General features: G+C 38.2%; 1 protein-coding gene across 1 annotated transcript in view; it reads left to right on the forward strand.

Annotated features, from left to right (window-relative positions):
• Positions 1–27,706, forward strand: part of ST18 (ST18 C2H2C-type zinc finger transcription factor) — a 168,493-nt gene that overhangs the window by 100,869 nt on the left and 39,918 nt on the right. Inside the window, exons 2-6 of the mRNA XM_054816327.1 lie at positions 318–372; positions 2,267–2,297; positions 17,940–18,130; positions 22,515–23,312; positions 26,103–26,237. Of these exons, the coding sequence (XP_054672302.1) occupies positions 318–372; positions 2,267–2,297; positions 17,940–18,130; positions 22,515–23,312; positions 26,103–26,237 (1,210 nt within the window). The remainder of the gene's footprint in view (positions 1–317; positions 373–2,266; positions 2,298–17,939; positions 18,131–22,514; positions 23,313–26,102; positions 26,238–27,706) is intronic.

The following is a 27,706-nucleotide window of genomic DNA, read 5'->3' on the forward strand; positions in this document are numbered from 1 at the left end:
GGATGCACTCATACAGCATTGCTGTTTCTAACCTTATGCCTTCAGCTAACACCTGTAGACCTTGTCATTAAACCTTACAGAGTCACTCATAAGCATCACTTTATTAAACAAATCTGTGTCATTAAAGGTATCTCCTAGGTATTTACTAGATATTCACAGATGGCTTTTTATCTCTTTGACAAGATTAATAAGGCATGATTATTCTTCTTTCTATTACTGTCTAGCCTTTGGAAATGTGAAAAAAAAAAAAGCATTGGAGACTTTTTTTTTCTCAATGGCAAAAGGAATGAATTAAAGACTTTGTGTTAATATTACAGATGGATGCAGATGGGGAAAATAAAAAGCTGCGCACACGCTCAAAAGGAACCAAGGGTGAGTTAGCAAGCACATTCCATGACCCTGTGCCCTGCACACCATGAAATATGATAGTTCCTGCGCACAGTCCCTAATGTGCAGTAAGAGAGTGTGTAGCTTCCTTAGGGCTGCTTTTTTAATCAAGGCAGGACACAGACTGCTGGCATTAAGAGGCACGATGTTATTAGCTATGGTTTAAAGAAAAGCAGAAAAAAATCTACTGTATGCTATTTTCTTTGAGCTATTTCTCAAAGAAAATAAAGGTTATGCTTTTCATTATGCAAACAAAGATTTTCCATAGGGACTAGAGCTAGACAATATTGAATGGAAGCTTTCAAAATAATATACAAAACTTTGTCTCAGCCAACTGAATGTTTTTCTGTCTATTGCCATTAATTATCTGTAAATTAGCTGCGTAAATGGTCCAGAAGTAAATTTCCTTCAATCAAAAGGTGCAGGTGTATGCGGCAGAGAAGAAGCCTGTGCTTTTTTTAAGTACTGGTTGGTGCTCATGTTTCATTTTGCAAAGTTATGACATAGTTGTATTTCCCAGCTATTCCTCTCTTTTTATAAGGAACAGATGGAAATGCAGTGCTGAGAGATAAACAGGCCCTTAATGATCTCAACATCTGGAAAACATGATTGACTAGCAATACAGCCCTTCCAGGAAAATAACTTTTTATTTTAATTCATAACACTTTTTGTGACTCTTGATAATGAGTGAAAAATGGAGATACGTAAAAATAAATGTCAAAGTTTTGCCTGCCCTGCGAGCATTTTTGCTTATGACTGTTTTCAGAGATGCAAAACACCCATCCTTCACTCTCATTTTAATGTGAATTGTGCACTCTCAGGATTGTGCAAAACAGACTAGTTTGATTCATTGTCACAACTCAGTAGTTCTGGATTGTTAATATTGTGCCTTCAGCTTCGAGTTGTGTTCAGAATGAAAAATTAAAGGGTGGTTTGGCTTAGTTCTCTAGTTTCAAATGACCAAAGAGGTGAAAAGTGATAGACTTCACTTAGGAAAAGACAGGGGAAAGGGGTGGGAGTGCCACAAAATGCCCACAGACAAGGGGGTGAGTACAGACAAGCCTTTCTAAAAAAACATAAATATTGTCATATCAAATCTTTGTAATGTTGTCCGAAATTAATGTAAAATTCATATCTACTTCAAAAGTACCAGAACAGGGCACTTGAACAATGTTATTGAATAGGGAAGTTCTAGACACCTCAGGATTAGAGCATGTCTTCTCTGTTGGTCAGGACTGTGAGTTAAAACAGTCTGGCTGGCATAGCAGGCTTTAATTGTATTTGATATGGGATTCATATCCTTTTCACTCAAAAAGCTAATAACACATTTTTAAAACTTATGTATTTTCTTTCTCTATATTTTTTATACACATGCACACACATCTATAGGAATTAATAGATCGTGAACATTTTCCCAGAAGTAGAAACAACAAAAGTTGCTTGTGCAATGTGAGTAATCCTTAGAACCACCTGTTGGCTTTGTCAATATGCTGTATATCCTTGTGTGGGCAGGTATTTGTAAACACCAGCCTTCGTCATTCCTAAATTGAATTAAAATTCAGAAAAAGCAGAGATTTGACATTCTATTTGCAATAAAAACAAGTGCCTTCTCTTTTATTTTTTCTTACTATTTTTTCTTATTTTTCTTTTTGCTCCACTGAACATCATATTTCAGGTTTTATGCATCCTAAAGTAACTGTGAGAATTATATGTTCAGTTAACATTGGCCACTAGTAGCTGCAGTTCTGTGGTTAGCATAAATAATCACCTGTGCTTTGATAGCTGCTCCTCTGTCATCACAGATAGGCAGGTGCAAGGTTGCAGAAAGCACAAGTCTGGAAGTGTAAACTAATTCATTCTTTCCTGCTTTTATTAACAGTTCAAGTGGACTCTATAGCTCAAGAGCTCAGGTAAGAACTCACGTTGTTAATTTTTTCAGTTTTATTTTCCGATTATATTTATAAATTCATACCAATGGTATTGCTATAAAATAGAGAATCTAGCAAATGATGCGTTATGTAGAAATTTAGCATAGATCTGGCAAAGATTACTTGATGCAGATTCACTTTTTAAATATACCAAAACTAAAAGCAAAATGTGAGCATTAATTATGCAAATGTAATTAAAAGTAATACAAAGTGGGCAGAATTCTGGTATGCCGTCTTTATCTTCAGCCTATGTTACAACACACAACAAAAGAGTGTAGTTTCTGATCAGTCTTCAGTCTTCTTTTTCTGTAATATGTATTATAATATTTTAACATCTGAACATTCTAAGAGAGATTAACCCTGATGAGGTTTTGTTGAATGGCTTTTATAAAACTGATAGTCTCTGTATACTAAAGTGAATTCTAAATGCACTAATGGTTCATTCTTCCTCAAGCACTTGCTGAGGTTCCATATTTTATTGAAGTAGCAGAGAGTACTGTTCAAATTTGCGTAAAGCATGACAGTCCATTTAAAACCATAAATTCTGCAAGGATATGTCAGATCGCCAATAATCTAGTAAAATTTTAGCATGACTACTTTAATCTTACTAATGTGTGTGTGCATCACCTCCCAATAACTGTTCAAGAGCTTAGAACAAACCTTAGAAAGACTGGTAAATAATTCAGTACCAAATCTTCAAAAAAGAACACGTGCCATCAAACTCAAGTTTCCCCAGAACAAGTTCACTCTTCTTGTCCCCCAAGGAAAATATTTACAGGTAGTTGAAAATTCCTAGAGTTATTAATGAAAATTACAATGGACTGCAGCTGCAATATAAATACTGAGAACGTTTTTGCAAAAAACTCCCAAGAGTTTTTCTTAAATTCATTTATTTTACCTACGTTCACTTTTCATCACCTGCTACTGAGCTGCTTTCTTGACCACAGCAGACATCTGAAGTATGTGCTTGTGGGTTCATCTATCTAGGGAACAGAAACATCATCATGTGATTTATTGGATCAATCAAAATGCCACTCTCTCTTAAGATAGGACATGACATATTTACAGGAAGTTATTTGCAGTGAGGACGTACAATATTTTAAAGTTTTGTTTTATAGTAAAACTGAGGACATTATAAGCTTGTTATAGATATTCCATGAACAGAAGTGGAGGCTAACTTTTTGATAAATTATTCACGGTGAGTCATTCATTCAGCTCTACTGTGAAACTCATTTTTCTGTATGGCTTCAGTTTCCTGAGATTTAGTGCTTCTCCTTTTTCCTCTGTGCATCCCTAATTTATGCACCAGAAGGATGCATTAATCCGAAGAGGCAGCCATCCAAAAATGAGGATGGTCCATGTGTTCCTAAGAGAAAAATGTTTGAAAAATAGAGGATGTGCAAGTTTCTGCAACATCAGGGAAGCTGTAATTTATGCATTATCAATTACTATAGCTTTTCCCAAGCAATTTTGCTTTTCCATGTGAAATGCATGCTATCTTAGGAACTACGGTGTAACAGATTACTCCCTCTATCAGAGATGTGGACTACCTCCATAAAGAAACACTTTGGTTTAAAACAGTGAGCTAAACAGCCAGCAAAGCCATTGCCCATCCTTAACTTGGTATTTGTAATTTCTACAGTACCAAATTTCATATTGGGTATCTCTGCAGTCAAGTGGCTTTACTGGCATACAAGTCAAGTGATCAACTGTTATGAGTATATTTGTTTATGAAAAACTAGAGGAAGAGAGACAAGGGCTTCATTTTGGAAATGCAGCCTACAAACTGCATTCCTATTACTCATACCCATATTATTGTGGAAAAACTATTGAACATCCCTCAAGAATTAAAGGCTGAAATAGTCTTTTTTGTTCCCTGGATACAGATATTGGAACCACTGTCTTTTTTGACCAAGGTTCTAAATGCTGTGTTGGCTGAGAAATTTAAATCCATGCTTAATTAATTTCCCCTTCTCCCCTGCCTTATCCTATCTGACAAAGCACTTTTGCACTCCTTATTGAGTTTCTGTTACAAAGTGCCTTGGGATACTTCTACATGAAAGGCACTACATAAGCTTACATGCTCATATTGTATTGTTATTAGTTTCATAACATTGATTGGTTCTAGAGCATTTGTTAGCCTTTTCTTATTCTGCAAGTTGTGTTTCACAAAAGTAGAGAATGAAATAAATGGAAAGAAAAACAAAGAGCAATTAGATTCAATAATGCATCAAAATTTCTCTCTTCCAGATTTCATGGGTTGCATTCTTGCTTTATGGAATTCAATGCTAAAATATCTATTGATTTCAAGAAAGCCAAGATTTCACCTAGGAATCTGGCTAATGGTTTTGCTAGCATCCATCTTCTGAGAAACGGGATAACCTTTCTGCATAAAAAGTGTATTTTCATAAAAACTTCACGTTAGTGACCAAGTTGGGTTTTAATTTTTTTCTATTTAGTAAAATAACTTAAAATTCTCTTGCACTGCACTGAGTTTTCAGAGGATAGTACTTTTCTTCCAGATACCGAGCACCTCTACACAACTCCTGTTTAAGTGTCAAACTTGCACCAATTTCATGTAATAAAATGTCTTAAGAAATCCCAAATTTCAATATCATATAAATAATTTTCTTTATACACGTTTGTTATTAATACTGCTGTGATACGTGTTCAGATTTATAAGGGTTTTTTTTAACTCTATCTACTGTATATGCTGTAGTGTTGAAGCATTATATGCTAAACTTAATAAGTCCTTCAAAACAGAACTGTTTTTCCTTCCAGTCTTAATTATTTACTTATGAACAACATGGTTTAATTTTTTATTTAGGCATGTAGTGCTGTGGTGATTTCATTGGCAGCTAACCTACCCACAGGAAGAGATTAATCTTTTATCACAACCTAAACATAACAAACACAACATGTGGTAGAAGTAAGTTCTGAAGCCAGGAGATTTCTGTCCCATACATTCAAGTTTGGGCATAAGAACTCTGTTGTACCTTCTGCAAGAAGCAGAAGGTAGAGGTCTTCTCTTAGATGATTTAGTCATGAACCACTGAAAGGACCAGGACCTTCAGCTGTGTTCAGGATTAGAATGAAAACCAAAGGGAAGTGAGGAATATTGGTGTGATGTATTCTCATTACTGTGTTCTATTTAACAGATGGGATACAGTACGATGAACCATCTGTAGGTTATGGAGTGGCATCTGGGTCAGACCAAGGAAGAGCAAATTGGATCGATCAAAGCATGGGATTACAAAAGCATAGATCAGTTTGGCTAAGTCTATGTCAGAATAGAAAGGGTACCTTTTCAGGGTTAGAAACAGGTGAAACCAAGTCTTTCTGGCTTCTGTCACTAAGGATCAATGAAGACACCACAAAGCTCTGGTGCTTCAAGTCATGGAGAACAGTCCTGCTCTTTGGTAGGAATAGTTACACTTCCCCTTACTCTCTGTAGTGTTGGATCACTTCTTCAAAAGGACCATTTCTTCAAAAGTAAGGCACACTACTTTTTACCTGGAACCCTTCTTCCAGATGTTGTGAGATATTTTAGATATTCAGATAAGTTGAACTCTTCAGTGTGAACATATAGAGATGTGAGTGTCTTGAATGTTTTAGCAGAGAGAGAAGTAATAAAGCGGAACTGTCTGAATGTCTCTTTGATAGAAGGAGTAACTGGACACTTCACCCTTAGCTATTGTCTCTTGATTAGGAGAGTGAGAAACCAGACAAGCAACTCTGCAATCAATGGTACTGAAGTATTTCAGAAGGTTTATGTTACTAAAATGTATTCCTTAACTTTATACAAAATGTTTATGAGGTATGTCAATATAAGTAACAGTATTGACAACATACTAAAAAGTATTTTGCTAACTGAAGTAGTTATTACTTATTCTATAATACTGAATATTTTACTGGTTTCCTCTAAGTACTGGTAGGTGATAGGTATCCAATTACATCTGAACTCTAGTTTCAGACAGTAATGGAGTGAAGGTAGACAGTTTGGTAGATAGAAGATGATTTGGCCCCTCAGGAAAAGTTCATGGCATGAAAGAAAAGGGTTGTGCATGCCTAGGTGCATTTAGAAAGGAATCATTAATTAGTAACTCTTTTTCTGAGCTTCATAAAATAAGCATGTTTTTAAGAAGCATTTGTATGAAAAGAAAGCAGTAGTCTGGCAGATGACCTGAGAAAGAGGTGAAAGCATTACTTAGATGATGCAAGAAGTGGGCACATGAAACAAAATCACACAAAAAGGCTCAAAGATGTTCCTCAGTAAGAACTGAGATTATGATTGATTGGTGTGGCTATCACCTTCACAGTACTCATATCCCATAGCACTGCTTAAAAGTGAGACAGAGACTGAGAAAGCTCTCTGTTCCTAGACTGCATCTGGAAAAACTGTCAGGTTTGTCCTTAAGGCTTGGCTTCTGCTCCCACAGGAGCTGGTCATAGACTCTGATTTTCTGGAAACTGTTGGGAAAAAGCACGTTTGTCATAATCCTGAATAAGCACTTCTGAGAACTGACGTGGACTCTTGCATTTCCTGGTGACTCATCTGTCTGCCACCGGCAGAGAATGTGGGACCCTCACAGTCCTTAATGTGCTTTGCTGAAACAAAGTGTGTTCCTGCGTCCAAATAGACTTAGCACTAAATGCTAAATGAAGATGGTTAATAATTGTAACTACTGCCAGAATATTTATCCTGATTTCATGCAGACATGTCTGAGCTTGACAAAAAGTCATTTTTGCAGTTGAAGATGAGGTGTTGGCAGCGTACCTTCCCAGGTCACCTCCCCAGCGTTCCCTATGATGGTAACTGGCTGGGACAGAGTTGTGCTACCCTGTCATTTAAATATTTCTCCATGATACAGCTAGATTAGGCATTTCACCTGAGACAAAGATCTGTGTCATGCTGTTTCTATTGATAACTGATCTTCAGTTAAAAAACGGGTATTAATCTTAAGAGTACCTATTCCCAAGGTCTGGTAACAGAGTGATGAGTAAAGAGTATCTGCTGCTTGCTTTCTTTCTAGCTTGGAAAAGGAACTGCCTCCCTGCCCTAGCTATTGTGGAAATTGAAATGGTTATGGGGCTTTGAAAATATTAACCTCTGCCTCTTACTCCATGATTTCTGGTATAATCAAGTCTGTCATGTTGTCATCAGTCATACTTTCTTAACTTTCCAATAAATCTTGCTCATTTCTTATTCTTTTCTGACAACACTGTTAGGTTCTTAAGGAATTTAGACTGGCATGTTAGTCAGTACTCTCCTCAGAGAACCTGTGGAAATCTTTTATGATAAGGAAAAATGATTTTGTAATTGATGTTTGATAGAAAACATTGAACAGTCAAGCATAAACAAACACTGATCAGTACATGGTGCAGTTTACTGTGAGGCAAAGGCAAGTATATGCTGGTCACAGAACTAATAAAATAATAGTGCTGGAATTCACCTATCTTCATTATTATATCCTGTATGTCAACCATTCTCATCATAACTAATAAAAAAAACATTAATGTAAATTGTAACGGCAATCAAATTTATAGGTCTGTGGTGTCTAAGTCCCTCCCTTGGTTCCTCCTTCATCTTCCAGTCCCCCTCTAATTAGCCATCAAATAGTGAAATCTACACTGCTGTCATTCCTCCTCTCCTCTCCTCTCCTCTCCTCTCCTCTCCTCTCCTCTCCTCTCCTCTCCTCTCCTCTCCTCTCCTCTCCTCTCCTCTCCTCTCCTCTCCTCTCCTCTCCTCTCCTCTCCTCACTTTCCTCGAGCTCTGATGAGTTGATGGACCTCAGACTTTTAGCCTTTTTTGTAGTCCCACATGCTTTCATACTTCAGAAACCGGTTGTTCTTTCAATACTGTTTAGCCAGTAAACAAGGAACAGTAAACAAGAAACAAATAAACTCAGAAAGAAATTCTAAATTCAAATCCACATCACTTTTATTGTGGCTGCTAGACTGGCAGATAGTTATTTCCAGTTTTTTTCTACCTGAGAGCTTGTTGCATCTTAGAACATTCCTTACCTTGAACTAAAACTTGTACGTTATTTACTATATTACAGGAGTCATTGTCTTCCCTATCACAACTTCTTTGTTCATCACCACACAGTAAATGTTATACTCCCTACCCTACACAGGAATTTAGAGTTGCATGTGCCTTAATGCCTTCTGCTGGGTGACAGAATGCATCAGAACATTATATCCCCAAATGGGTGTTTCCTCTTATGGCAGATCTTTTCTCTGTAGATGACCACAAGCCATATAGAGATTGAAATGCCAACCGGTGACTTCTGCTTCATACATACATTAATCATGAGTTGAATATTATGGCTGGCTGAATTGCTCTGTCTGACTGATATCAAGGGTGGTTTCAGCCAAGGAAAAGCAAGCCAAAACAGACTGTGGACAGCCTGGAGATAGCAAGGAAAGGAAAAGAATGCAGCCATGGGACCTCCTGCTATATCAAACGGAGGTACTGGCTCCTGACAACGAATTGCTTACAGTCCCATTGTCTGTTGTCAAAAAATCCCCCCCAAAAATAAAGCTTATCTTCTTTATGTCTCCTTTAACCAGACTGTAGTTATCAGTATGCTTTTTATTTAAACATTTACTGGTGTTAGCAGGCTGACCACTCATGTGCAAAGCTTGCTCGATGCAGAGGTTGTGTGGATGATCTGTAGATTTGCCTAGAAACTTAATCCATTCTAAGCCAAATTCTTGGCTTGGGTCCCACTGGAATTTATTGACCTACTGAACCTGGACAGATTGAGTGAGTAAATGGAAAAGAGGCTAGGGAGGCTGGATTTGGCCCAGATCTTGGCCATTCATTCATATTACTGATTTTAAGAACTTCTTGAGCTCCACGCAATAAAAATTAAGTTTCCCCAACCTGGCTTTTACTAAAAATAACTTACATGTTAGAAAAGGGTCCAAATATACAACTCTAGCCATATCGTGGTCTTGTTCTATGAGCTATAGAATGACACCACGAAGAAGTCATCCATTTCATTAACGTAATATTTCAATTAGAGGGTATGCAATATTTTTTTATATGATGTGAATATCCTCATGATCCTACAAGCTTGTAAACTGAAAACAAGAAAAACAGATGAGGAAATTTAAATCTGTGCTGTCCTTTTCTGAGTTCCCTTTCCTATGGGGAGAACCCTGCTAAAAGAGTAAACTAGAGTTAAAAAAAAAAAAAAAGACAGAAAAAAAAAAGAAAAAAGAAAAAAGAGAAAAGGAAAAAAGAAAAAGAAAAAAAAGATGTTTTTTTAAAAAAAGCCATTTCATGAGCCTATTGCAGTCTGAAATCGCGGTCCTTTAGCCTCAGGCATTACAGTGAGCTTGAGGCATGGGTAGATTTCACCATAACTGCATGCCTTTTCCTATGTTATTGCTGACTTACCATTGCTCCACTCTTTTTACGTGCTTCTTTTTATTTGCTCAATCATTTCACAGTCCAGTTGTTCTTTTTGGTCAGGTGGCCTATAACATTTAGTTTACTGTCTGAAACATCTCCAAGCTCAGTACATAATGACTCAACACCATTACACATTTCTCCCCAGCCTCTTCTTACGGGGGCTAATAAATCCTCTTTCACCAACAAGGCTATGGCAGCTCCTTTGCTTTTCTTATATGTCTTTTTTAAATAAAATATATCTTTTAATACCATGCTCCAGCCAGCTTTCAGTTATGATACCGTATTTTCTCAACATTATTATCTGTCCAGTTCTGTTCCTTTTCTCCTAGCTAAACCTTTCATTTGTGTATATAGACAGACACTTTAATACCCTCAAGTTATTGAGCTTATTTTGCTCTATATTAGCGTTCATAAATATGAATTTCCCTTTTATCTTTCTTCCTATCTATACCCCATGTGCATTCCTTTCATCTTGGTTCAGCCCTGGACTGAACTTCTCATAACTCTGACATTTTACAAAAAGAGCATTGCCCGTGTATGGAAGTAAACTTTTCTATTTGTAGAAGGCCCTTTAACCCTGGAATGGTTGCTACAGTGCGCAGGAAAAGCCCCTGTCCCTTTCACAGATACAACCTGTAAGCCAAGTGTATACTTTTGTTAGAAAGGGGTAAAATGTATTTTTTTGTGTTGTGCGTGGGGTGAAAAAATACAAAACATTCAGATTGTTTTTAATTATCATTGGAGTAAGTTGTGCTAGTTCTGAACTTCTATTACAGCCAATTCACGAAGTCTAAATGACAAGTTCTTTTTTTAACACATTTTATTGATTTAAGTTTTTACCATTTTAAGGTTTAAAAATGATGGAAAGAAGTTACTTTTACATGACGAATTCTTTCCCAAATGCTTTTTCAGGAATTCCCAGCTGAAGCTCTTTTCCAGATTATCACCTAGGCTGAAATCACTGAGATACAACATACTCAGTCATGGAGTCCAGATGTTAGAGATTGTCTAAAAGTTACTGTGGCTTGGCTTACTTTACAAATACAAAAAAACCCACTAATGTCAATAACTGTGACTCCACATTAGCAATCAGGGCAAATGCATGTTTAGCTTCTTGTCAGTGATAAGAACTCAGCGGTCCTTTTGAGGTCTAGCCTGCAAAATTTCTTCTGTAAAAATGCACATCAGAGTTCTGTTAACACATGATCTTTTTTTAATATTTTCACATAAAGCTGTAATTTTTCATCAGCATAATGTTTGAATATATTTTAATGCTTATAGAATAATAGAATCATTTAGGTTGGAAAAGACCTTTAAGATCATCAAATCCAACCTTTAACCTAGCACTGCCAAATCCACCACTAAACCATGTCCCTAAGCACCACATCTACATGTCTTTTGAATACCTCCAGGGATGGTGACTCAACCACCTCCCTGGGCAGCCTCTTCCAATACTCAACAAACTTTTCGGTGGAGAAATTTTTCCTAAAATCCTCCAATCTAAACCTCCCCTGGCACAACTTTAGGTCATTTCCTCTTGTCCTATCCCTTGTTACTTGGGAGAAGAGACCGACACCCACCTGCCTACAACGTCCTTTCAGGGAGTTGTAGAGAGCCATCAGGTCTCCCCTCAGCCTCCTTTTCTGCAGGCTAAACCACCCCAGTTCCCTCAGCCGCTCCTCATAACACTTGTGCTCTGGACCCTTCACCAGCTTCATTGCCCTTCTCTGGACACGCTCCAGCCCCTCAATGTCTTTCTTGTAGTGAGGGGCCCAACACTGAACCCAGCACTCGAGGTGCGGCCTCACCAGTGCCGAGTCCAGGGGGACGATCACTTCCCTAGTCCTGCTGGCCACACTAGTGCTGATACAAGTCAGGATGCTGTTGCCCTTCTTGGCCACCTGGGCACACTGTGAGATCATCTGCAGCCAGCTGTCAATTAATACTCCCAGGTCCTTTTCTGCCGGGCAGCTTTCCAGCCACTCTTCCCCAAGCCTGTAGTGTTGCCTGGGGTTGTTGTGACCCAAGTTCAGGACCCAGCACTTAGTCTTGTTGAACCTCATACAGTTGGCCTTGGCCCACTGTATATAAGAATTATTTAAAAGAATTAGAAAGAAAATTCTTTTTTTTTTTTTTCCTGATTTAACTCAGTCTTCGATTGCCAATGAACTGTAGCTCATCCCTTGATTAGAATTTTCTCAGTTGCACAGTCTTACTTCTTGAAGTTCTTCAGCTAGTCAGTGTGCTGCCACCTACAAATTGCAAAAGCAAGCAGTTGCTTCTGGACATGTGCAATTTCCTCACATGTGGAAAATTTACAAATCTTTTTCACTTTTATTTTTTTAGGTAGGTAGAATGGTCGTTTCATTTAACCCATGCTCCAGTGTGTTCCACTATTCAGGGAGAAATTAACGGAGATACAAAACATCTGTAAGCATTCTTTCATATCCCACTGAGTAGAGCAATATTTGGAAATGGGAAGTACATTGCAGGATGAAGCATCAGAGTACAGTGCTGTAAAAATTCTGAGAATGTATTTAGTCCATACAGCAGACAAGATACAAGGTATTGTGTTCTGAGATTTGAAGGGTACAGAGATGGGATGAAGTCATGAGAGCCTTCTCTTGAGCTGCCATTCTCATTGATGAAAATCATCACATCAAGTATCTTCCTTAAAAAAAGAAAAAAAAAAAAAAGGAGGGATTCATCAAGAAGTCCTTCTTTGATACACAAGTAATTTTCTTTATGTCCTTTGAGAGACTTTACTTAGTTTTGCATCTAGCATCTATACAGAATGCAGTAAACTTAATTACTGTTTAGTTGTCATTTTTCCAAAATCATAAACCTTGTAGATTTTATATTCCAGTATCCATGGTCCGAAGTGATGCAATTTACTTTCTTCCTTTTAGAAAATATTTTACTCTCTCTATGTATAAAATCTGACTAATCCATGTCTTTTAAAAGTACCTATCTATCTAGTTTTCTGAATCTGATTTGTATATATTTGTATATAGTCAGAATATGTGAATTCTTTCATATTCAGTAAGCAATTCGAAGGCACCACCCTTGGACACCACCCTAGTCCTTGGATGCTGAACAGTTCTTGTAGGCCTGACTGATGCTGTGGATTTTCAGTCTTTCTGTGGAGACTCCAACTTCTGGCTCTGATGAGACAGCGTGTTAATACCATCTTTCTGTCCTCACTTTTAGAGCAACCTGAGGTGAGAACACTATCACTCTCATTTCCACTGAGCTATAAAATTTACATGCACTCTTTGCAAACAAGAAGGGTTACTTAAGGAAACGGAACATAAATCTGACTGTGTTAACCTGAAGACAAGGTAAACAACTGAGTCACAGTTACTCTCCACCTTCCTCCCCAACCACTGTTGTTCATCTGAAGTTGCTGTAATTAACAGCACTGATTTGGGTTCTCAGTTGCAGTGATCAACTAACCAACACTCTCTTTCTTTGGACTCTGGCATTCCAGCACCTTTCATGAACTTCCAGCGTTCATGGTTGATGTAAACAACAATGTCAATGTCATTTAAACAGACATGTGATCCATAATAGGAGCAGCTGATCCCCTTTCTGTATCCAGTGCTAGTAATTTCTCCTGTTCATCATCAGCTTATGAGGAGGTCAGGATTTTTGTGTGATTTTGGGGGATCAGATAATTTCAGCTCTTGCCTAAACCTTTGGAAGCCATTGTGCTAGAGAGTTAGACAGAATTCAGCTCATCTGTTTCTTGGAGAACTAGCAGACATAGAAGAGGACTAAGGTGGGGAGACATTCAGAATGTTTGTTCCTTTTAGGTACCTCTGATTCAGTAGTCTTAAAATTCTTAGAAGAAAGCCTGACCATGACAGACATTGACCAGTAAGCTACTGGTTCATCTGTGAGTGGCAAGTGTCCCTGAATCTTCGAAGATCAACTTTTCCCTCCTGTAAGGAAAATGTAGTATTCGACTTACATAGTGTCCTATGGCATCTGCAAGTTTGTGAACAAAACCTGATCAAGGCATAAAGCAGGAGGCAATGTCTTTACTCACAATATGATTAAGGAGTACTTAGGCTAACCTTCTCCTTTTAACTACTGGTGTGAAGTTAAATGGTTCTATAGATCAGAAGATGATGCTTCCTTTAATTGTAATTCAATCATCTAACACCTACTTTTGTAGTATAGTCAAAAGGCAATTCAGGTTAAAAATTTAAAATCATTTTCTCCACAAACTAAAATGTTCCACTAATTATTCTTGCACAAACTGACATGAGGAGTGGGCTCCTTAAATAGCTTTAGACAATAAATGTACATGCCTTGATATTCAAAGACATTTATTTTTCTTTCTTGAAGCTAAGGAGTATACATGAGATGCAGTGTGTTCTGTTCTTATTATTTTACATGGCATCCATTACAGGCATTAGTAAATACCAGTTGCCAGGCTAAATGTACCCCTGGTTTTACCCACTATGGCAATTCTTAGCTCTGTTATCATGCTTTACCAACCACCAGGCTGCTGTGAATAAGAAAAAAATCCCCAGAGATCTGGAAGTCTTGCCAATAGATTAACAACAAAAAATCCTTGCTGGCTACAAAGTGGTTAAAGGTCAGGTTAAAGGCTTGACAAACACATCACTTAAATGAACCAATTACAAAAAAAGACAAGCATGACAATTTTCAGCAGTAGGAAAAGCTTTATGTTGTTAGAACTGCTTAAAACCTCTCTCTTTCTTCTGAGGCACTGCTTTGTGGTGGGGCTCAAAGCACTGTTCTGCCTGTATGCTACCAGTGTCTGCCCACACCATCCAAGATATATTCTGACCAGAAATAAAGGAAAGAGAAGGACCTGTTAGATTCCAAAAAAAAAAAAAAAAGGAAAAAAAGTATTTAGATGTGAAATACATATGAAAGATTTATCATGGGGTTTTTTTGCAACACATGCAACCAGGTCTTATATGTCTTAGGTTTTAACTTCTTGGCTCACACTATGATAACTGACACAGGATTGTTTTTGGTAACTAAGTCATTGACTAAAAAAATAATATTAAAAATCTGCTTGTTATAGATAGTACTATAATGATTTATAATTCATAAAGTTTAAGTGCAGTTAAATTGGGAAAAGAACCCATGTATTTCCTTTGGGCTCATAACAAAAAGAGCTTCTCCTGTTTTATGAGCCTCAGATTACCAAATAACCTTGACAGCTGAATCAGTGTTCCATGACAACAAGCAGGCCATTGATAAATAGCAACAAAACTATTAGACGTTGAATTTATGAGATGAGTAATAGAGAAGCTAAATTATAGGTTTACCATTTGACAAACTACAGCTTGACAAATCTGTGCTAACGTGTGTGTGTGTGTGTGTGTGAACGTACATAAGCAAAAGAGAGAAATAGAAACTTTTTAAAACAAAGGTGAAATCGACATGCCATGAATGTTACAAAGGCATAAATATATTCTTTTCAGGGTAGTTAAATTCCCAATGTCCATTATCAAATACTTAACAAATCATGTGTAAGTACTTGAAAAAGCTACCACTTGTGAAGTTGTTTTTCTGGTTTTATGTTCGTTTTTACTTTTAAGCACTGTAAGGTAGAAGAGAAGAGGAATTGCTGGAGCATGGCAGATCTTTAAACTGGCTCTTGCAAACTAATAGGTTCCAGTTAAAACTCAAAAACCAGCAGTTTAAAAAGTCACCAGCAAAAGCAAGAGTATATTCTGCTGGAGTTGAAAAATATCTTCCTGGCCTATGGAGAGCAATTTGCACTTCCTAGCAAAGAAGCAACTGTGTTTTGTCATCTTCCTGTAATCAGAGTGGAAGGCATCAGAAATGATTTTACTTAAAGTTGAATCTCATGTATTCACTTATTTTAAAATGATGGTGTTCTGGTTTCACTTGAGATGATAGAGTTAATTTTCTTCCTAGCAGCTAGTATAGTGCTATGTTTTGGATTTAGGGTAAGAAAGATGTTGATAACATACCAATATTTTAGTTGTTGCCAAGTAGTCAAGGACTTTTCAGCTTCTCAATACTGCCCTGCCAACAAGAAAGTGAGGCATGCCCAAGAAGCTGGGAGGGGACGCAGCCAGGGCAGCTGATCCAAACTGCCCAAAGGGATATTCCATACCATATGACATCATGCTCTGTATATAACTGGGAGCTGGCTGGGAGGCAGCGCAGCTCAGGAACTAGCTGAGCACCAACTCCGGGTGGTGAGCAATTGTGCTGTGCATCACATGTGTTGATGATGATGATTGTTGTTATTATTATTGTTATCATCATCATCTTCCTTTTCTGTCCTGTTAAACTGCCTTTATCTCAACTCACAAGTTTTATCCTTTCCTTTTTCTCTCCCCCATCCCACTGTTGGCAGGGGGAAGTGACCAAACAGCTGTGTGGTTGTTTTAGCTGCCTGATGGGTTAAAACATGACAGCTGCCATTCACAAATATGAATTAAGAAACTATTGATTGTATTTTCTTAGAAATAAATTGTGCATATTTGTCTGCACTACATCCATCCCTGATGTCTGTTATATGGGCATCATTTCCAAGGGGACGCTTATACCATTGTGATTCTGACCTTTAATATGATATTCCTGTTATCTTCTACTCATAAACAGAGAAATAACAGAGAAGCCATAATATATTCAACTACAGCAGGTATTTAGCGCCCAGTATTCCTGATGCCCATAGCATTTTAGCTTTCAGAAGATCAAGAATATCCACTGTGTTTAAGATGCATATGGTAGAATTTTAACATTCCCCCTAAAATGCAGATCTTCGTATTTCCATGTCCTTCATGTTTGCAATGATAGATTGCCAAAAAGGTGCTTAGCCAAAAATGGGTATTTTTTTTAACAAAAAGCTCAAGTTAGTCATATGCTTTCATCCAAAATAATCAGAACCTGAGCCAATTTAGTGCACATAAGATACCTTGGAAGGATTAATTTATGCTGTTTAGCTTCTAATATGTGTAACCAATAAGAGTTCCCTGCATACATGGATTTTTTGCAAATCTTGCAGCTAAGTCAGTGAGCCAAATACAAAATCCAACACCTAAGGGCATTGTGTAGATTTGTAACGCACCCTGGGGGTGCTTAAGGTCGAGAAACCATTGAGTGGATTACACAGATTCATATATGTAGTTTTTTCATCTCTGACAGATATAACATGAGCACTATTATGCGTACTACATAAATTTCTTAGAATGCTGTGTGTGAGAGAACAATGAAATCATGCCAAATCACTTACACAAAAAGTTATTAAAAAAAGATTGACGGTTCAGGCCTGTAGTGAGTTGTTGTATGATATAACATCTATACGCCATACAGATCAAGTGCATGCCGGCAAAGGCTTTGCTAAATATCTGTAGAAGCAAATTAATATGCAGGTCAATATGTGGATTTTACAGGAGTTGAAAGAAGTATATCAAATCTGCTAAAAATCTTCCTCTGGGTAAGGCCTTTCCCAGGGGACGGCTCACCGTGTTCATCAGACAGACCTAGTTTTAAGTGGCGTGAATTGCCCTTTGGAGGAGCCTTTTTCCAGAGTCTATACAGGGACCTGAGAAGAGCTTAAATGAGGCATTTATGGCTGGAGTCAATGAAATGAAACCAACACTTCGGGCTGATATTGAAAGAGTATTGCAAAACGTTCTGAAGGTACAGTGTGTTTCACACAAGTTTTGTGCTGTTGAACTCAAGGTGCGTGATTGGATATCCATACTGATGTACAGGTAATGGAGCCAAAGGCGCAGGGTGTTGTAGTGTAACTGGTGGTGTATTTTCCCCTTAGTTAGTTCTCTGGATTATCAACCCAGACTACAATTTTGTTCATCCTTTCCTGGGTGTATTTATTTTACTGTACAGAAGGGCTTAGATTAGCATATGCTTACTTAGGATTAAGGATATTGGTTTGTGGGATTTTTGGTTTTGTTTTCCTCCTCATTCCCCTTCCCCTAAACAGATATTGACAGAAGTGAAAAGAAATGGGACTTCCCTGTGCCCTGAACTTCGAGTACATGAGCTAAAATTAAATATCCACAAAACAAAACTTGCTGAAACTGCAAGTGAACTAATATTTTGTCAGTTCTCACTTTTATATTTAGAATTAAACTAGAGGATGGTGCTATTTTTAAAACAATTTACCTCTCACTTCTCCCGCTTTTTTCTCTATCATTGCCTATGGATCACTGCAGTGCCTACAAATGCTCCATGGCTAAGAAGAGAAAAGCTGAAGAGCAGCTCTCAGGCGTTCCTGTCAACAAAAGGAAGTCCTTGCTAATGAAACCCCGTCACTACAGCCCCAGCTTGGAATGCAAAGAAGAAAATGAAGACAGGACGGATTTACAGGAAGAGTTCAGTGTCCTCGAAAGCAGCTCAACTCCAGGTAGTTGTGCAGTGTGGTTCCGCTTGAACCTGAATTCCACAGGAAGGGAGATATGAAGCAGTATTTTCAATAAGGATGCAAAATGTGTTTGACTTCTAACAGAGTTGGAATGGTGCATTTCTGTCTAGGTTTAACCATCATACTTCCAATTATTTCGTAGAATAACTCCTCCTGGAGTCTAGTAAATGCTTTGTAGGTCATACAGAGAGACAGCTACTGCAGCAGGTCAGATATGGAGCAGCATCTGCTTCTCCACTAGCTCTGTCAAAGAACATGGTTAAGCCCACCACTGAGAAAAAAAAACATTTATGAAGAGCAGATTTTCACTGAAATATATAGAGCTCTTAGGAAGGGGGGAAAAAAAAAAAAAAAACAAAACAAAAAAACCCCCAACAGCTTAGCAAAACATTGTTGACTTTAACATTTAGCAATTTCATGCATGTGACTGCTACGTGTGTTCTGTTTAACACGATTATTAGACTCAGCACTTTTGTACTTGTTATTCCAACTCTGCTAAGCCAAACATGTCCAACAATTTATAGAAACTTCTACAAAGTGTATGCTGCAAAATATGAAAGAGGATGGGCAGGCAGAAAGGTATAGCTACAGTCTGTCTTTATTGCTCTTTCTTTCTAATATATGTTTATATATATTCAAGATGAACAAAAAATATCAAACTAAATTGGCTGTCATATATTTGTTTAAGAAGTCCTGCACAAGCTGTTGATTGGGCAAGTGAGAAGAAATCAGTGGAATACGTTCTGCTTTTTTTTTATAAGGGAAGAGTCATCATTAGATAGCAAAGGTCAAGATAAAAACAACGTGATCTGGCCCTGGGAAATTAGTTATTGTAGATACTATGAAAACAGAATGAACTTATATTCCACACAGTTGCTGATTGCTACAGGAGTTTAAAAGTGATTTGTTTTACACTCAGTTTCATGTACCAATTTCTCGAATATTTTGGAATGACAGCATGCTAGATAATCTCATCTAGGCTCCCTCTCCCACAAAAAGTTGGACCAGATGATCTTTCGAGGTCCCTTCCAACCTGGACTGTTTTATGATTCTGTGATGAACTGAGATTAGGAATTTATATCTCTATCCATTCCAAATAGAATTTCCTTAAAACAAAATAAAGTTCCCAAATTTTATATATATGAATACTATAAAACAAACAGAAGAAGGTGGCTGCCTTTCAGATTAAAGAGTCAAATCCTGGTTCTACCAAAATCAGTGGAGGTCTTTGCGTTATTTCTGTACAGCAAAGATTTCAGCCAGTTGTCACCCATAAGTCTTCTAGGAGTCTCTTCCAGGAGGCTGCATCCCATCAGTGCGAAAGCCTAGAAGGGAGCTCCCTCTTCAAACAGAACGTTAATTAACCAGGTGGTACCCAATGTCTCTGTCTTTTGGGTGACATTACTAAGCTAAATTCATCAAGAAAAAGGCTTCATGGTTCTCAGTGCCTCTCCAGCCTGCAAGCAGTATTTCCATCTCCTAACACCAGAAATCTGAAAAGAAGCTGTTTGAGTAAGAGTTCTTGTATGGTTTTTTGTTGGGATTTTTTTTTTTTAGTTTGTTTTGGGATTTTGGGGTGTTTTTTTGAGATACATAAATTTTAGCTAATTTTTCTTGTATCGATTCAGCCTGGTTCCTGGCCATCCGGAGCTGCCCTCCATCATGTGTTTTTCTTTCCCTTGTGTCTGTCCTCTGCACAGCTTGAAGACCTTGCTGAAGGGAAAGCAAGGTGATGGGTGTAAAGGTAGAACTTGTGCCATATACAGATGAATAGAAGTTATTTAACTGTTGGTTTTTTTTTTTTTTTTTTTTTTTTTTTAAAGAAAGGGCAAGTGTTGGGCCAGGTCCATTGATATAAATGTAGGAGAACCTATTTGCACTTAACCCTTCAGTCAAAAGCAAAAAGTCACCTTATTTCAAAAAGATATATTTCATACCATTGAGACTTCTCCTCACACACACCCGCTTGTGTCAGTGATAATACAACCTGTCCCTTTTGCATTAATTTTGCCAGCTACAAAACAAATTTAAGCTTAAGCATACAGCCGATCTGGGTGTGTAGGTTTATTTGTAATTTCTTAGTGTAATATTGCTCATTTTATTATAAACTCATGATTCTTGTTGGTTGATCGGTCAATGCTTCAGTTCATGGATTGATGCAAGTGTAAACTAAGCTGAGTTTTGATTATTTTTAAAGTAAATTTACAGCCTGTAGAAGTGAAAAGCAAAGCTGGGACAGCTGAACCATTAAGACTGGTTCAACAACAAATTTTTAAACATTACATTTAAAAATCGCTGATTATTTAAGAAGGAAAAATCTGCTATTATGCATTTATATTATTTTCTCAACTTTCACACAGAAAAATAACTGAGAAGACCTGTTACTATTAGCAATTTTTGTTTGGTTTGTTTTGTTTTGAAGGGCAGGAGATTTCTTTTAAAACTAGAAATTCTTACATTTTGAAATGACCCACTGATGGGATCCTGTTATTTTCCGAATGGCAGAAGAGCAAATAATAATACCCCGTTTGACTAAAGTTAGTTGTAGAGCCAAATCATCATTCTTACTTGCTGAGATGTGAAAAGACAGTGGACTTCTTTATTCAGAATACTGCAATGTGTGTGGTACTAGACCAGCTGCTAAAAAGTTACACTAAGGTTTACAGACATTTTTTTTAAACACAACTTTATGCACACAGTGCACAAGGCCACCTCTCCCTGCATGCGTCCAATTTTCTGAAGAAGAATAAGAATTAATCAATATTTTCTTTTAGCATATAACAAACAGTTGAACCAAACAATTATGTAAACTGGAAATGACCCAAAATGCTAACAGTTTGGCAGCAGTAAAGTGAAATGCATTGTGGTGCACATGTGCATTTTTGTCCCCCTTTTCCCCTCCACAATAATCTGCACTTAATAGGAATATTTTAAACTATGTAGCTAAGCAACAGAGGTAATTGTTGCTTTCTAGAGCTTTTGTTAGGCACTCTAACACAGCCCAAATATGCATAATTAGGTATAATGTCTATAAATCATTATTGTACACATGTGGGTAGTTAAGTGGATTGAGAGAATAGTTCAATGAATTGGACATATTCACTGAAAATGCTTTTTATTTGTTTTCTGTAGTTCATAATACTTTAAAATTATCATAACCCTTTACACTTTCTCTTAATAGCTCACTGTGTTATTGAGAGAAACTTCATTTGCATTTTAGACTATGCTTAATTTATTATTTAAACCTGGAGTTCTTCTGATTCAGGAGAGGACAGACACATCTTATGAAATAGTCAGTGCTTGTTTATTCATCCTCCTTTCTAGGAAGTAAAATGTTAAATTTTTCAGTTTATGTTGAATAGATCCCAACAAAAGAATGTACCCTATAATCAGCATTATTGAAGGGGCTAGTGTTGTGACTAAATTCTTCCCTTCATCCAAAAATGCTTTTAGTTACTATGGCAATATTTACTTGATCCTGGCAAACCAGTGTTGATTTTAGAGAGATAATTACCAGAAAGGAAGATGATGGAGATGTATTTTTGAGTGTCCTTGTCAGAGGAAATGTTTATAAAAAATTAAATGAGATACAAAAGGCATATTGTCTTCCACACCGACAACCTCTCCTACATGCAGCCTCTATTACCTGCTGGCTGCTGCTTTTCTTCTGAAGAAAGATGTTTATAAAGACAGGATGCACTTCAGTGGTGTCTTTAACAAGTCCTTTATGAGTCTGTACATAACAACCATTTCTGTTTGCCTGTGCATGACCTGATCTATCACTTAATGTGGCAATTGCAATGGTGACCAGGAGCTTGCCCTTTGTGAAGTATTGAGGTTTTGTTCTATCAAGGTCTTTCATGGGATCTGGGGTGACTGGAAAAGTAATTAGGGTCTATTTTGGGAAAATATTTGGGAATCTTAGATGAAAGAAAAGTGAAAATAGATCAGAGGAATTTTAAAATGTGTGTGTGTGCTTGTATATATATATGCATATATTATATATATTGTGTGTATATACAAAGCATCTATCTATATATGGCACATTATATTTATATGAATGTGTGTGTGTTCTAAGATAACATATGTCTTCACCATCAGTGAAAAATGGCAACATATTTATTTCTCATATAGCTTTGGAGCTATAATATAGACATAATCTTAGAAGGGCTTTTCCTGATGCTACAAGCAGTCGTTTCAAACACAGCCTTGGTGAATTCAATCATTTCAGAGTACCTTTGAGTAAAGAAATGGAGATTGGTAAGTAAATATCTTCATATCACTTCTACAAGATACAAAAACAGTTACTCTTGCATATTGTTCTCTCTTTTTTTTCTCTTTTTTTTTTTTTTTCTTTGTCATGCAGAGGAAAGTACTCCAAAATCATCTGAGGAAAACCCTCATTCAGGTGGGCAAGAAAATTCCAGTCAAAGAAAAGATAATTACTCCAGCTATCAAGATGCCATGGCCAAATCTTTGATGAACATGGGAAAATTATCAAAAGATGCACCCAGTCAAACAGTGGCAGAAAGTCTAAATGATAGCGGCATTCAATCCTTGAAAACAGAAAGTGATGACACTGATGAATGTTACATGATTAACTCAGCTGAAGGAAAGGAAAAAACTGTTATTTCTGAGCCAAAATACTGTTCGTCTGAGGAAAATGAAAGTAACTCTGAAATTATGGACAACGAGTGGGACAGCTCCTCAAATTTCTCAGAAGAAACCAGTGTAAAGCCCCATGCAACTCAGAAGTATATTGTAGAGTGTAATCAACCTAGCATCCTGGAAGTCGCAGAAATTAAGAAGGAAGAGGTAGAATTTGGCCCTTGTGAAACACTTTGTGACTCAGAAACAGAGCTAAGAGCCCCCCAGGAGTCTCACCCAGATCCTTTCGAGAAGAGAATTCAGAATCCCTTCCCCGAAAGTGAAGAAGACGACAACGAGTGCCTGTCAGAAACCACAGAAGTGTCAGTTGAGCTGGACAAAACAAAAGGGAACTTGAGTTTGCTGGAACAAGCAATCGCTCTGCAGGCAGAGCAAGGGCATGTGTTTCACAGCACCTACAAGGAACTGGATAGGTTTCTCCTGGAGCATCTAGCAGGGGAAAGGAGACAAACCAAAGTTATTGACATTGGTGGGAGACAGATATTTAGCAACAAACGTAAGGAAGCATTTTTGGCTGTTCTTACTGGCTTAAGCATTTATCCTGTGACTGATAGAGGATTCTGAGCTGGGTTTTATAGCAACAGTAAAGAATCTGGAATTTAGCTGGTAATTTTGTTAATTATGTACCTTCACACTACTGCCTTACATCTAACCAGGTTAAACGCTAGGTACTTGGCTTCCTGCCAAACCACTATGTGAAATGATCGGTAATGGCTACTAAAAGGGCTGTGTAGCTGGCACTGACACTCCTTCTCCTCCTTTTCCTCCTCCTCCGCCTCCTCCTCCATAGGGCGCTAATACGTACCTCCTAAATTTCGGCAGCCAAAAGAGAAGGCATTAAAACGGTGCTTAAGGAAAGGTTACGGTGAAAAATTGGCCTTTTCCAAACATACCACCTAATTCCTAAGCCATGTGTTTTCTGAGTTCGGGCTACTTCCCATACCAATATTACGTTTTGCTACAGCCAGCACTTCTGAGCCAGGAAAGCACAAGCCGTGCTCTTCTGCCTCATTCACCATCAGCAGAATTGCCAGTAAGTTCCAAAACCTTTATAGTTTCTGATGGTTTGTGGCATCCTACAAAGCTGTAGGAACATTCCTCCATTTTCAGTACCAAATCAGGCTTCCAGAAGCGGAGATCTGAAAGATTTGGGTTTGATTTGTAAACTGGGCTGTCTCATGTGAAACACCTCAATTGAGGATAATTACAGAACATCAGGAGATGTCATTTTGTAAGCACACTCCCTGCTGTAGTAAGTAACAATACATTCATCTGTCCTTTGACTTTTCCTTCTGGGCTTCCAAATATGCTGAGATCACCCCAGCATTGCTGCAATTTCTGCTTTGGATAAGCGACTTACTTTGGTATATCTAGTGTTACACTAGAGTAGTCCCTGTGGACATTGCAAATATTATAGTAGTTTAGTTATCCAAAGCATTTAGTGTGTAAGATAACTGACAAATTTTTTTTAGGAGTTGCAACTATAACATATTTCTTGTAGCATTTGGGAAGAATACGCATGCATCTCACTTTTCTGTCTCAAGCAGTCTTTTCATTAACATGTCTTAAGCAGTGCATGCAAGGTGGTAGTCTACCTCCTTGCTAAACTACATGAATCTTTATTTGCTGAGATGACTATGGTATATGCAGGAATTTTACAGATACCTTTTCTTATCCTGAGACCAGCTGTGTTCACCAGGTTCACATTGGAGTCAATGTGACTTTCTCACAGCACACATAGGAAGGAGCAGTGATGGTAAGAATGGCAGGATTTGGCCCGCCTTGATTTGCCTGATATTATTATTAGGTCTAGTTTGTAGGTGAGTTCAGAGGTAACACTCATGGAGGAACAAGCTTTGTTCAGGTTGTATAAACATCACATGATTTTTGTCAGTGTAGTATCAGGCACATAATTTTTTCACTTTACGTAATTAACTGGGTTTTATTTCTGAAAAATCCACCATCAAACCCATCAGCTCTTAATTTTCTTTCTTGGATGCTACATCAGAAAAACATGGCTTAAATTTATATTTTTTCATCTTTTTAATGATAAACGTTTCCAATTAGTGGGGAAAAAATTAAATCACATTTCAGGGTCCCTCTTCATTTTCTGTCCACTATTGCAGCACTTTCCATTTGCAGTGATTCTAAAAAGCATGTGGTCTCCTGTTGATGCTCAGTCTATTTTCTTTCCTCCCTATTTTTGTTTCCTTTTTTTTTTTTTTTTTTTCCTTTTGACCTAAAACCACCTTGCCAGGAAGTTTAACCCTCAGCCGTCTCTGGCGATCGTGTCCCTGAGCACGCCCTACCTCACGGTCCAACAAAACGAGCTTGAAGGAGGCAGCTCCCTGTGCTGGCTGCAGCTGTTTTCTCCCCCAGCGCCGAATGCTGTTGGCAGCCAATCACTGATGGAGCTAAAACCATCCTCAGCAATTTATGCGGCCACTTCCTCCAGATTTCTCACAAGAGAATTTCTGGACCAGAATTCATTCCTTTCTCGCCCAGACTTTTGATCCTGCATTGGAAATCAAATAAAGGCTTTCTGACCAGTGCTTCTTGCACAATTCTAGGTGCTTGAAACAAAAATTGGGAATGCACTGCGGCCGTTACAGAGTGGTAGCTGTGGGGCTGGGCTGAGACCTCGCCTTTGAAAGGGTATCGGCTGCTCCATGTTTTCGCTGTCATTGTGGGCTGCTCCACAAAGCAGCATTGCCATGTGTACCAGAGGGAGCTGCTTGCCTTGCCTCTCAAATGTAAAGTGGCATGTATTCAGTTTCCTAACAAAGAACCTACAGCCTAGAGATCTGCGATATTTAAGGAATGGCTTCTGGTTGAAATGCTTTTTGTTTGTTTGTTTGTTTGTTTCACACCTCAGCTTTTATTTGGTCGTCCCGGCTTCCTGGAGTCTGACATTAACAGAGTAAAAGATTGTTTCTGCTTTTTTTATTTATTCCTTTATAGATCTTGCTGTTGGGTGATGCTGCCAGTTTTCTGGCTTATTGGATTGTGGCTTCTGTCCTGTTTGAGGCTCTGAATGGAATAAATGACACTGCAATCCTAAAGCTATATAGTTTAGCACATAAACGGCATATTGGGAGGGGGGAGCCATTGTTTAAAGGACACACTGTGAAAACCTAAAGTGATGCTTCAATTGCATACGTCTCAAAACTTTGTGTAGGAATTACATCTGAAGTACAAAATAGAGAGTATCACGCTGCTAGGATAACTCAGCTGAGTGCAGACAGGGGCTAAAACCAAACAAAATCCTTATCTGATTTCTCTGCAGATTCACCCAGGCCTGAAAAGAGAGAAACCAAATGTCCCATCCCAGGATGTGATGGCACAGGGCACGTGACTGGGCTGTACCCTCACCACCGCAGTCTCTCAGGCTGTCCACATAAAGTTAGAGTGCCACTAGAAAGTGAGTATCATCACCCTGCAGTCCAGAATAACAACTGGATCTGGCCCGGTATTGTGGGTAGTGTGTGCTCACGCAGGAAAAAAAAAACCCAACCACTTTTTCTGGGTGAGATTGCAGAATGAGGCTGAGAGAGGAGCCCTCGCACCTGCTTTGCCCCCCAGCTCTTAGTCACAGTCCCACTTCCCACACTTGTGAAGCTCAAGTACTCCTCAGCAGTAGCATTACAAATGGCAGTAGGCTCCTCGGGTGGCCTGGGAAGAATAAGATGAGAGCCAAACTATCCCCACGCTGCCAGCAGACCTGCACACTTTAGTCTTATGTATCTTCAAGATCTTCATTGCCGGTGCCTTTGCTAAGGCGTGCAGCACAGAAATCACCTGCTTGTTTCAGAGCTGCGACCTGATTTGCAATAATCACACGCCGAGGCTGATGGTTTTGGTTGCCAATAGCTGAGAGACCTGGGCATGCTTATTCAGATATGTTTCCAGTCTACTCCTTACCACCGAGCTCAAAAAGGTTACTTCCATCAGTACATCCCAGCGCTGGTCCACAGCACATCTCTCTCATATGACTGTATCGTGCTAACCCTTTTATGCCCAGTCTAGCCTGAATTTCCCTGCTTATTTCTAACTAACTGTGCTGATCTGATTACATTTGGGAGTGTGTGTGTGTGTAATCCTGCAATGTGATGCAATGAAATGCTGCATAATAAGCCAAAACCTAATGTGAAACTATTTGTTTAAACAACCTAGTTAGTCAGATTGTTTTTTTGTGGTGGCATGCAAAACAACAAATTAAAAGGATACTTGCACTTTACCAACATCCTGTTCCTAACTGTAGCTCTCCCTTTTTCAAAATCTGGTACTAAACTGTATTTATGGAAACATCTGCTGAGTTAAGCAGGCTGCTGCATTTGGAAGGGCTTAGCAACATTAACTTTGTAAAAAGTTAAAATTAACAAGTCCTTGTTAATTATCACACTTCCAATCAGATGTGTTCTCTCCTGCTGGCAAAAAAATAAAATAATAAATATATATAAACTATTATATATTTTTTTATATATATATAATTTGGTTCCTGACAGAAGAAACCAATTGACTGAACAGTCGGCGTTTTTGAAACACTGTGTACCCAAAGGGGTAATGCAGTGCTGAAGTCATGAGGGCAGACGTACAAAGACATATTCTTTTTTACACAGGCATACATCTCAGTCTTAGTAAGGATGATCCAAATTAAAGGGCATAAGAAACATACATACAAGAAGCTGTGACCACTGCTGAAAGTGTAAGCCACTGCTTGGGAGCATGACCAATCCGTCTAAAGTAGTTTCAGCACAGCTCAGATATTTAGAAGGTTATCAGGTTTCAAAGGAAACATACTCAGATCAGATCATCTTAACCAGGTGCAAGGCATAAAAAGCCTTCTTGTACCTGAGAGCTTGCCCTCCCTGAGACAGAGAGGGACTGCAG

The sequence above is a fragment of the Grus americana genome, chromosome 2 (genome assembly GCF_028858705.1).
Source record: "Grus americana isolate bGruAme1 chromosome 2, bGruAme1.mat, whole genome shotgun sequence".
NCBI lineage: Eukaryota > Metazoa > Chordata > Aves > Gruiformes > Gruidae > Grus > Grus americana.